Genomic DNA, 12,915 nt, shown 5'->3' with positions numbered 1-12,915 from the left:
GGAAGAAGACACATGGCTGTTTTCAGTGTCAATAAGAAAGCACAGAAAATGTGAAGAAGCTGTAAAAGGAACTAGAGACCTGCTGGGTGTTCCTTCAGACTTCTACATCAAATCATTTTCTGCTCATTTCTGTAAGGAAAACGGCAAAAATAAACGGAACAATTTACCGATTTCTTTCCATTTCAGAAATACAAGGAAGTCTGAGGAATTCTGAGCTCCAAGCAGCTTGAGGTTTAGAGGCATTTTTTGATTTGACGTCAAATTAGAACAGCAACGCTGAATAAGCGATGCACGATATATCTCGATTAACATTGGTATCGCTGATGCTAGTTAGTTTTTAACATATCAGTTTTGGTTCCAGTAAGTATAACCAATATTAACAAACAACGCTTATTTCCATCTTGCTGCTGTATGCTTTTCGGGAGGGATAGGGGGGTTGGCCATGTGATATTTGTTTGGGGATGTGACTATGATAATGATGCAGCGCAGGATTGTGGGGTGCTTAACGGAAGCAGAGATGTAGTTAATTTTTCAGTCTCAAAATAGTAGGGAAACTTAATAATAATATAATATTGGTAAGTATTGGTCACCGGCCATAACTGTAATATTAGTATCGGACATCAATACAGGTTCATACGTTCATATCAGTGCACTCCTACCTGGTAATGTTCATAACTTTGTTCATTCCTAATGTAACTTCTAACCAAAAGTTGAATCCGCTGGAATTAAATACTGAGGGCAACATTTTATCTTAATGTGAAAGACGCAGACTCTCACCTAAAAAAGGACTCCCATAAAAGATGTTCTTCGTTATTTAGGAACATGATGTAATAGGACTTTATGTAGAAAATATTCAAAACTGGATGTCACCCTGAATTTTATGGACAGCATCCCCACCAGCGTCATTAAAATCCCCAAAATATAGATGGATATCAGGCTTTGCAGCCTTTTGACTGTCCTCAGGCTGAAAAGCGAAACTGAAAAGCGATTACCAGAAGCAGCAGACGGAGCAGACGGAGCAGGGCCCTGCTGGCAGGAGCGGCTCACACTGTGTCCCAGAGACATATGGAAGCATTTTGCTTCCCCCAGTCATGCCCCGTCGGGTTTAACAAAAGTGGCGACTACCACATACATCGCTTTTGGGACCTCATTATGTGGTGTCTTTTATAAAAGCGCCCCTCCCGCTATTAAAGAGGCTGTCTTCAAACACAAAACTAAGACTTGATCAATAGAAGGACAAAGAGTGCATCAAACCTGGGACTAAGATAGTACAACCTCAGCTGCAGATGGATTACTCTGCATCCCATATTTAATTTTATTTACGTCTTTTTTTTTTCCAGCACAGGTGAAGTTAACAATCGTTGGGCAACCTTATCTTAATATGAGCAAGTCCAAGAATTATTATTATTAAAAAGGCACTATACTATATAGTGAAATATCATCTGGTGGCTGGAAAGCAAAGCAAAATAGATTTGACCTGATGTGAAAACCATTTGGTGTTCAGAGGGACTCCTAATGTCATGGTCTTCCCAGCAGTCTCGCCGGTGAAGAGAAAGACTCAGCAGGGTTTATAAATTTAACTTTAGTACACAGACGACAATGAAGATCTGCTCTTTACCTACGTTAGAGAGGACTGAATGAAAGAACAGCAACAGCACTGCATCAGAGCAGCTTGGGCACACAAAGTGACTACACTCACAGCTTACAAAGACGAGCTGAAAAATGTGGCATCCGTTTGAATTCAGCCCATTTTTATGTAATATCCCTAAATAAAATCAAGATCAACCAATGAATGAGCTCACTAGAAATGCAGCTTCTCTGTTTTTACAGGACGTTAGTGAATCACCAGCACCATGAAGACCAAGGGGCACAACAGACAGCACAAGGTTGTGAAGAACTTTACAGCAGGGCGCCACAAGCTTAGAACATCTCACAATGCAACCTCCAATCCATCATCTGCATATGGAAAGCGAACGGAACAACTGTAAACCCACCTAGATTTAGCGGTCAGACTGGGAGAGAAGATTAATCAGAGATGCTCCTCCTCTGGAGGAGCTGCACAGGTTTACAGCTCAGGTTGGACTATTACTCCAGGAACATGTCCATAGGAAAACGATTACTCGTGTATTCCAAACATCGGGCCGTGCTGAAAGACTGGCAGAAGGAAAACCATCATAGCAAATGGTAAAAATGTTAGGAGGGATGTCCTGTACTTTGAGCCAAATTAAAGTGTCCCGAACGGGACTATCTTTGTCCCGTATGTTGACTGCAGTCTGCAACACTAGATTGCACTCCTCGCCCTACTCCCTTAGACCTAAATACGGAAGCAGAGAGCACGGTTCTGCTTTGCGTCTGCGACAGAAACTGTCCCGTACCTGGAGGTGCAGATTTGGCAACCCTAATCGGGTGGGTTGAGCATTGCATGGTGCTGGTGCAGAACTGCGCGGCTCGAGGTGGGAGCTTAGGCCAACAGTACCTGGTCAGGTTTACCACAACACTGTCACACACAGCAGATTTACTGACCTTTTTATGCTGCTCTCAAACATTGAGGGATCGACAACCCCACTATATACACCATCTTTGGTATCACTGTTACTGTTGTATGAAAAAAAAGTATTTAAAATACATAAACGAATGACGCATAGCCTGACAGCCTTATAATACAGTGGGGGGAAACCCTGCAATCATGGAAGAATACCCGTTAGAGGACTTGTGACTGAAGATGGAGGATCATCTTCCAGCAGGACAACGACTAGAAACTCGGAGCCAGGGAAACAACGCACTGGTTTAATGTTCTGTGTTAAACATAGGTGGTCTCTATTATCCAATTAGGCAGAGCTGTCAAGTTACAGGGAAAGTTCGGCGTGGGAGCTGCGAAAAACAAGCAAAGCGGCTCCACAGAAGGCGGGCCTTTAGGCTGAGCTCTGAATGGACAGTGCAGTGAATGGATCACTCGCAGCTCATATGGGCTTTGTTGTTTTTTTCTGTGTGAGGAATGTCATGAGTGGCGTCAGCGCGCGTGAAGTCAGGAAAGTGCGTGTCTCACGCCCATCGTGTGAGACTAGACGGCTCTGAATTCTGTGGCTTTTGAAAGGCTATTGATGGTACTGGATTTCGTTCATGGGCATCAGAGTAAGGGGGGGTGCTGAAAACAAATGCAGGCCAAACTTTGCAGACATTTAGTTTTCAAATCAGGGGTTCCCAAACTTTTCAACCCTACGACCCTCTTTTGGTGGATGTTTTTTTTGTGTGTGGAAATTATATTACAAGAACAAAGTTGTCACATTTGTGCCACAACTTTGTTTTGTCTTATAAACTTATTATAAAAATACATTCACGTTTGCAATTGCTACGTGTGAAAATGCGGAATGGTTCAAGGGAAATCCTTTTGTAAGGCATGGAATAATCTTATTTTCCTTCTATCCTGATGACTGGACAGCAGTCGGTGTTCGTCCTTGTGCACAGAGTAGCTGAAAGCCCACAGCGAAGCGGCGGTGGGAGAGCGGATCCTGCAACAATGCCCCCTTTGTCCTGGACTAACACTGTACCTACCAGCCTGCTCTTTGATTTCCTGCCAAGACAAACCACTGTGTTGGGTTACAGTTCTTGTGGCAAAACAATCTGCGCTTGTGTTTAATATACTACAGTCTGTCTGCATTGGGCTGGCTGTCAGTCAGGACATACACACACACACGCACACGACGGAGTGAGGGAGTGCTCCTTATCCCATTAGCGCTAATGAGAGAGGGGCATGTTCATTACGCGTGCTGAGGGCTACCTGTTCAGAGGATACGGAGGAGAAATGACTGGAGCGAGCCGCGGCATCAAAGAGAGATGAAAGACAAATCCCCGTCCGTTCTTCTCGGCTAATTTTCAGACTAATGTCGTTCCACAGACCATCACCTTCAACTCTCACCTTCTTCTTCACGCACTCACACACACACTGCTGGCTCAGACACGCTCACTGTTTGCTTCAGCAGAGTAAGTAATTTGCGCTGCGTGCCAACATTCCTATTTCCAAAAGCAGGTCGACTGATGTTGGTCCAGTGAGCTGCAACTGAGGCATGTGCGTTTTTTTTTGGTTTTTTTTTGGTGGTGGGGTGTAAAAATGGGAGTAAGCGTTGTTGAAAATGGAGGTCAGGAGAGTGAAGTTTGACAGTAAGAGCTAGGAAGACAAAAGCATGGAAATTGTTGATCTCTTGAGAAACCCTTCAGATTTTTCCTTAAAAAAGGAGCATTAAGTAAGATTTTTATTGTAATATCAACTTAAATCTTTCTCATTTGTCACCTGATATGGAAGTAACATGCCCTTTAAAAAAAATCTGTCTTCTCCATCAAAAATGTCTTTGTCACGTTTTTCTCCTTTCAAGCCTAGAGGTATGGTCCAGAACTACTTTGGTTCAGAGTGTAACCCGTGTTTACTTCCTGGTTTCTCAGCCAATCTTGTCAGATTTCCCAGGGTTCCCAACACAGAGCGCAGCATATGGTATTTTATCTTAGCAATAGAGCAGCAGCCTGCCAACATGGAAGCCAGTAAGAGAAGTGGACCAAAAATAAAGCAGAATACAATCATAAACCTATCCTGTGGAAGTAAAAATTTAAAACAGCAACGCACCCTTCAACAACGGCATATTAGATTGTTATGACTGGCAAGCTGTTTTACCGATTTGAGCCAAAAGGTGTCAGTGTTACTTATGGCTCCATTAACCACAAACCCATCATTCCTTACCCATTTGGACCAACACATCTTGTAAAACTCATTGTAGAAGTTGTCACTTTATAAAAATGCTGTCACACAGTTTCCGATCTTGCCATGTATGTTGAAATATTTGTGGACAATAGAGGCCTGTCATATGTTTGAATTATTTGTGTAACTTTTGACACAAACTACAACTATAAATAGAGTATGTGTTCTGGAGGGGGCATTTAGTGTAAACGTACCAAGAAATGCTTTTTACTACAACTGACAGGTTGGGGAAGGAGGGAATTCATCAGAAAAAGGAGCCAAGAGGTTCCATGATAAATCTGGAGGAGCTGCAGAGATCCACTTGGGTGGGAGATATCTGTCCACACAACAACTATTAGACACAAACTCCACAAATCATGCCCCCAAGGAGGAATGACAAGAAGAAAATCATGTTGAAAGAAGCCCCTATAAAATTTTGTTTGGAATTTGCTACAAGACACGTGAAGGGCCCAACATACCTGAATCTGATGACATCATTATCTAGTAGCATCCCCCCCCCAAAAAAATTTTTTTTTTAAGTATCATAGGAAATTTCTAAGCTCTATGAGTTCTGACAAGTGGTGAGACGGTTATTAGCCAAGTTACCCTTAAAGTAGGGCAAGCTGCCAGTTTCAAGCATCCATGATGCTGAAGGGAGAGAATCTTCATCAGCGCTGACAAAGTGTCTGCATTGCGCTTCATGACATAAAGGAATTTTTCTATTGGATTACTGCAATATTTGAGTAGCAGTAGAGGGAATCAAAGACAAATATGTTCAGGGTTGTATGTGAAGTTGCAGTGCTCATACTGTGGACATTTCAGACATGGCAGCCTGGCCTAGCTAGTTATCAAATCATTAATGCTACAGTGTTGAATGGGTTAAGAAGGTGAAAACGGAGCCTTATTTACGTAAGGCAGAGTTACTTTTAAAGCCATTGAAACACAAAGCAGATAGTGGAATGGGGGTATTAAAATTGTATTTATAAGGTAATAACCATGATGATGTCATACAAAATTATTTAATTTGTGAAAACAAAAAACAATTTCAATTTAGTTTATTTAGATGTAACCATTAAACAACTATAATAAAGTTAATATTATACTTAATACAGTCTCAATATATTAAATTTTATCCAATCATATTACAGCACAGTCAGATTCAGATGATCAGAAAATGTCAACTAGTTAAAAGTTATCTATCTAAGAACACCAGTGGATTGCAATGGATCCCAATTAAGACAGAAATCCCTGTATATTTCAACTTCAACTTTTAGGTTTCAACTCTTATTTACGTTGTGTCTTTAACCAAAGTGTGATAAAGAAGATCTTAGGCATCACTGCTAGATGGTACAGAAGGTTATACATGCTTTTTGTGGCGAGAATGTCATTTTAAGTTACTTATTTTATTTATTTAAATTGTAATTATAAAGAATGGTCAAAACTCCTCCATGGTTTTAAAAGGAAGAATTCAGCTGCAGAAGAAGCTGAATGTCCTCACCTGTTAACATCTGATGTAAACCGTTTAGGATGTTCAAGACTCATCCAGGTACCATCAAGGCTAGAGCCTGCCTTTAACTATGTGACGGAAAACTGTGGTGAGTTTGAGCTTTCTGGCCACCATGACAAGAAGCAGATTTAGAGGAGTCAAAATGAAGCCTACAAACCTAAGAACCCTGCATCAGCTGTCAAGGATGGAGGTGGAGGCATCGTGCTGTGGAGCTGTTCTGCTGCCTGAAGGCAATGACGTACAGTGAGGGGCACCAGAGAGCGGGCGAGTGTGGGTCCTTTTGGCCGCTCCCTTACACCAGGGTCGCCAAAGCAAGTCGTAACAGCTCGGCAGAGTCTTTGACACCGCTCGACCTTTATGACGCAACCGAGCTTTGAGCCTGGCTCCCCTTATCAACGATGCAGCCTTAACCAGCTACACCCCAGAGGGACTCGTAGTGGGGCGGGATGCCATCATTTCCAGAATGTTTTTGTATGTAACATATTGGGAAACCATGCATCATTTTCCTTCTATTTCACAACTATGCACTACTTGTGCCGGTCTATTGCATAAAACCCAAATAAAGTGAATTTAAGTTTCTGGACACTTTTTGTCTCATATTTAGTGATGCCTGAGCATCTATATTTAAAGTACAATGTCTAACCTAAAGTTATTCAAGCAGGATGTTCTTGTTTGCATCACGACACACAACGGCGACGACGTGGATCTCTCGCTGCAGCATTTGGTTTTAATAATACTAAAATTCTGAGAGAGATTGAGCAATTTTGGCTTTTATGAAGCATAACCGAGGCATTTATCTTGGGCTGATGAACTTAACACAGCAGTTGTGAAACATTTCTGGCATGCTGCTCTTCAGAAGCTAAAAGAGTTGTTTTGGTAACCGTTTCTCTGACCAACAGTGATCAGCACAAACAGGTAAAGAAAACCTGCTTAAAAGATGAAGCAGAATTAGGGTTTAAGTGGAAGATTTCTGCACGCCTTAATTCAGTCTCGTCCCATATTTCCTAAACAGACTACGCCGCATGTAAGTGACAAGCATATTCTGTACTGCAGCTATTTTTAAACTATAAAACACACATCCCTTTGTTCATTGTTCAAGAAAGCTTCAGCAAACCCGCCACAAACCCAGGAGTGAAACCAGCAGACACAACAAAGCTGCCATTTTGCAGTAATTTCCTGCCACAAAAGGACAAATTTAATACAAGTTCGGGATTGTTTTTTCAGAGGACCTCGCCCAGAAGCTGCCAAAGTATTCGTCAAAAAGACCCTTCATGTGGTCGTGAGATTTTAAGGTAGTGCTGAGGGACTTTACAGAGCCTTTAAGATGTAAATTTACCACTGTCTCAGACAGGAGCTTTTTGGATGCCCTATTGTACTACATGTTTTCATCTTTGGCTACTTTCCTTTATTATTTAGTTAGACAATATGCTTAAAGATCAAAATGAAAAGTATTAGAACAGTCTGTTCTATATAAAATAACTAATGCCTATTCTCTTCTCACCTGTACTGATCATCTATTTTCTTTCAGTCACCCAAACAGAAGTTTAATTTTAACACTATAGCTTGAGCCATCATTTCTATGTGCAGTCCAACAGCACCACCATCTGGCCACTGCCTTACATTGCAAGTCAATTAACCTCCATCATCTTGCTTAAACGTTTGAGAAGCACATGAAACAGCAGAGGGATAATATATCAGGGAGCCTGCATTTAAATGAGTGGAAATAAAAATGAGAGCAAAATAAACCGATACCTGCGGCTGGTCTTCTTCCCCAGCTCCTCCTCATCCGGCTCGTCTGCTTTCTCTGCGCCTTTCTCCTTCTTGAGCTTTTTACTGACGAGGTCTCTCATCTTCTCTTTCTCGTCCGAGTCGTACTCCGCGCCGCCGTCGTCGTCGTCAACGTCGCCTTCTGCCTCGCTGCCCGACTGCGAAGAAATTACAAAGCACGACGACCACAAGTGAAAATAATAATCGGGGATATTCCGCTCTTCCATCTTTGCCTGTTTTAAACGTTTATGTCCGACTTACATCAGCTGCGTTGCCAGGTCTCGCTTTCTTCTTTCCCCTTTTCAAATTGGGACAAAGTTAAGCTTGAAATTCATAAAGAGCTGGTTGATTGCCGTGATTTAGAGCACATACTTATCAACAGCTGGAACAGAGCTTAGTTGGGGATCATCCTTCAAAAGGTCGTGGCTGCTTTTGCTTTTTCCCTTTAACGTCTGAGGAAACAATCATAAAGACAAAAGCTAAACCTCCTTTAAGAAATCCTTGAACAATCCCATCACCGACCGAAATGGTGGAAATGAGGCAGCAGAAAGTAATAAAAAAATAAATAAATCATTCAGACAGTGAGGGAAGCCTGTCCTTTTAATTTAATTTACTCTGACTAGTGATTGGTGGGTTTACAGATTAAATGTGTTCACGTGTAAAACTTTTTTTTCGGGGCCTATAAAAAAAAACATCCACACAAAGCAGCCCCCGTTGGTGAAAACACCTTCCTGATCGGAACGCTTACTTTGATGGAAAATATAGAATAAAATAAAAATGAAGCCCATCGTTTGTAAGTTGAAGACAAAAAGTCTGTTGCACAAAATTCATGCAGATTTTACACGAAAAACGTCCAGCTGTTAGAACTGGGCTCTAAATATAAAAAGACTGCTTAGTTAGGATTCAAGAAAAACTGTGGAGGGCCTCGGAGGGCCTACCCCGAACTTAGTACGCTTTGATGAAATAAATAACGACGATTGTGATTTCCCTTCATTTTGTGTTTTCTACCTCTGTTACCTACCCCTCAAAGGATCTATGCCTTTTACTGTCAAAGTTTCTGATATTTAATCACCCCAGTAGAAAGATTACATATCTGGTTTTGTATGAATTATGGTCTTCAGAAAGAAAATCAGAAACCTATTGGCCGGTCAAAGCTTGACCGATCCATTTATACCAAACACACATTAATAATAAAAAAATCTGACATCACTAAAAGTTAGACACTGTTCATTGTAGATATTATTATCTTATTACAGTTATCATACTTTAGATATTAATATATTATTATTTAATACAACTTCCCCGTAGTGTTAAACCTGTTCTAACTCTTAACTAGTAGTTGCCTTTTTTCTGAATGCAAGTCTAGATAGATAGATAGATAGATAGATAGATAGATAGATAGATAGATAGATATCTTTATTTTCATTTTGTATGCACAAAGTGCGTACAGAACAAAATTTCGTTTGCATACAGCTTGAAAAGTATCACTCTAGAAATCACTAAGACTCACAGTAGATTGCACTATTTTTTAGGATAAAGATACAGCAGTGATTTATGTAAACAATTTAGATGAAAAACAGTGTAACAATGTAAACAATGCATAGCACTGAAACAGCTCTGGTGAAGGTCACTAATGATATTCTCATGGCCTCAGATAATGGACTTGTGTCTATACTTGTCCTGTTAGATCTCAGTGCTGCGTTTGATACAGTTGATCACAATATTCTCCTACAAAGACTTGAACATACTGTAGGGATTAAGGGGAAAGCATTAGGCTGGTTTAAATCTTATCTGTCAGACAGATTCCAATTTGTTCATGTTAATAATAAATCTTCCTCAAACTCTAGGGTCACCTGTGGAGTACCACAGGGTTCAGTCCTTGGACCAATTCTCTTTACTATATATATGCTTCCGATAGGCAAAATTATCAGACAGCATGGGATTAATTTCCACTGTTATGCTGATGATACTCAGTTATATTTATCCATAAATCCTGATGAATCCAATCAATTACTTCGACTGCAGTCATGTCTTGATGACATCAAAAGCTGGATGACTTTAAATTTCCTGCATCTAAATTCTGACAAGACCGAAGTTTTAATCTTTGGGCCAGAGTCCTCAAAAAATAAACTTCTTAACCAATCACTTAATCTGGGTGGCATTAAACTGGCCTCTGGTAATAAAGTAAAAAATCTTGGTGTTATTTTTGACCAAGACATGTCATTTAAATCCCATATTAAACAGGTTTCCAGAGTTTCCTTTTTTCACCTCCGGAATATCGCCAAAATTAGAAACATTCTGTCCAGGAGTGATGCTGAAAAACTAGTCCATGCATTTGTTTCTTCAAGGCTGGACTATTGTAATTCTTTACTATCAGGAATTCCACAAAATGCAGTTCAAAGCCTTCAGCTGATCCAAAATGCTGCAGCAAGAGTTCTGATGAAAATCAACAAGAGGGATCATATTTCTCCAATTTTAGCTTCCCTTCATTGGCTTCCTGTTAAATCAAGAATAGAATTTAAAATTCTTCTTCTAACGTATAAAGCCCTTCATAATCAAGCTCCATCATATATCAGAGCTCTGATTACCCCGTATGTTCCTAACAGAGCACTTCGCTCTCAGACTGCAGGTCTGCTGGTGGTTCCTAGAGTCTCTAAAAGTAGAATGGGAGGCAGATCCTTTAGCTATCAGGCTCCTCTCCTGTGGAACCAACTCCCAGTTTTGGTCCGTGAGGCAGACACCCTGTCTACTTTTAAGACTAGGCTTAAAACTTTTCTTTTTGACAAAAATTATAACTAGTGACTCATGTTACTCTCAGCTACCTTTATAGTTTTACTGCTATAGGCTTAGGTTACTGGAGTATATCAGGATCTAATTTTCTCACTATATTGAGTTCTACTGTTCTTCAATTATGCATTATGTGTTGTCATTTCTGCTTTAACTTTCTGTTCTCTCTCTTTTCTCTTCATAGTAGGTACACCTGGTCTGGCGTTCTGTTAACTGTGACATCATCCAGAGAAGACGGCTCACCCGCTACTACCATCTAATGTAGAACAGATTACTAGATCAATGTGTGCTTCTGTGCTTTTTTGTTTCTCTTGTTGTGTCTCTGTTCTGTCTTCTGTAACCCCAGTCGGTCGAGGCAGATGACCGTTCATACTGAGCCCGGTTCTGCCGGAGGTTTTTTTTCCCGTTAATGGGTGGTTTTTCTTCCCACTGTCGCTTCATGCTTGCTCAGTATGAGGGATTGCAGCAAAGCCATGTACAATGCAGATGACTCTTCCTGTGGCTCTACGCTTCCCCAGGAGTGAAAGCTGCTTGTCGGGACTTTGATGCAATCAACTGGTTTCCTTATATAGGACATTTTTGACCAATCTGTATAATCTGACCCAATCTGTATAATATGATTGAACTTGACTTTGTAAAGTGCCTTGAGATGACATGTTTCATGATTTGGCGCTATATAAATAAAATTGAATTGAATTGAATTGAATGGGAAATAGACAGTGTGCTATCTAGTGATGAGTGACTAACTTAAGGGTCAAAGGTGAAAGTAGTTATAAATTTGCACCTGGCTAACTTGAGTCACCATCTCCTCGTCCTCTTCAGCTTCTTCTCCAAATGACAAAAGGTTGAAGTTCCTACAACAAATAGCAAATAGTTTTGACTGAATGCTCAGTAACAAACAAAAACTAAAGTGCATAAATATCACTTATAGCGTTGCAGATAACTGACCTCGCCTACAAGCTGAATTCTCGCGGCATTTGTGCGTTTACGAACACGCGAGAATCCAGCTCGTCCCATTCCCGGCTCAACCGTTCAGGACGACCCCAAAACGGATCGGCCAATCACGTTGCGGTACTATAGTTTATGGTGGGACGTACAGCTGCGACAACAGCAAGTAGGGCTGGGCGATGAATCGATTTAATCGATTAATTCAAATTTACAATTCAAGATTTAATTTTTGGAACATCTGGATTTTATTATGCCAATACACTCATTGGGTTTCCATGACGAGAACAGCATGTGATGCTGAATATATGTTTAGGCAAATGTATTGTCGAGATATTGTTAATTGGAAACTTTTTTTTACCATAATACGAGGTACTTCATTTACTTATTTATTTATTTTTAACTTAGTTTGATGTTCATAAGTGCAGTGAAGCCTGTTCTTAGCTTAATGTGTAATACTAGCAGCAAATGTTTTGTTATATTTTCATTGTTTATAATGTCAGGGCTGCCATCTTGTTTTACAAGCATGTTTCACAGCTTGCTTTTAGTTGCACTTTAAATTCAGGTCAACTCCCTGATGAAATGCTTGACATAAAAGCAAGGTTTTAAAATAATTTATTTAATTTCTTTTTATGAAACAAAAAGGAGGGAAAAAAATCGATTAATCGGATTTGGTATGATAAAATCGGAGATTTATTTTTTAATCCATATCGCCCAACCCTAACAGCAAGAGCTGCTGAACCAACCTAAACACGACCGTGTAGCTGCTGCTATCACATCTGCTCTGTCAGAAGAAGAAGCGCCTTGACCAGCGTATCTTGCTGTGGCTTCTCGTGACACATGCTGCTTATGTTTTCATCTGATACCATGATTGGCTAAAATCAACCTTTGGTAGGCGGCCTCTAGGTGTCACTTCGCCCCAATCAGCTCAGGGAGTTGTGCTGAACGTCCCTCTTTTCCCCGAACGGATTCGAAGGGGGCAGAACCAGATTCAAAATGTGCAGAACGAAGAGTGCTACACATTATCACTCTGGCGGGCCAGGTTAGCTGATAACTCAAAGGGCCATAAAAAAGCAGTATGTAGGGAAGAAAGAAAGAAACAAAAAAAAAATATAAAGATAAACGCAATATTATCCGATACAGATAACCCAAAAAATGTTCATCAACAAGATCAAACACTTTT

At 40.5% G+C, this 12,915-nt stretch overlaps 1 protein-coding gene across 1 annotated transcript in view; it reads right to left on the bottom strand.

Annotated features, from left to right (window-relative positions):
• The window catches only part of cwc27 (CWC27 spliceosome associated cyclophilin), a 46,236-nt gene that overhangs the window by 29,400 nt on the left and 3,921 nt on the right, over positions 1–12,915 (bottom strand). The window contains exons 7-10 of the mRNA XM_012869621.3: positions 11,572–11,641; positions 8,373–8,452; positions 8,262–8,298; positions 7,986–8,158 (exon numbers count right to left, since the gene is read on the bottom strand). Of these exons, the coding sequence (XP_012725075.2) occupies positions 7,986–8,158; positions 8,262–8,298; positions 8,373–8,452; positions 11,572–11,641 (360 nt within the window). The remainder of the gene's footprint in view (positions 1–7,985; positions 8,159–8,261; positions 8,299–8,372; positions 8,453–11,571; positions 11,642–12,915) is intronic.

This window comes from Fundulus heteroclitus, chromosome 8, assembly GCF_011125445.2.
Source record: "Fundulus heteroclitus isolate FHET01 chromosome 8, MU-UCD_Fhet_4.1, whole genome shotgun sequence".
NCBI lineage: Eukaryota > Metazoa > Chordata > Actinopteri > Cyprinodontiformes > Fundulidae > Fundulus > Fundulus heteroclitus.
This window is presented reverse-complemented; position numbering and strand designations above follow the sequence as displayed.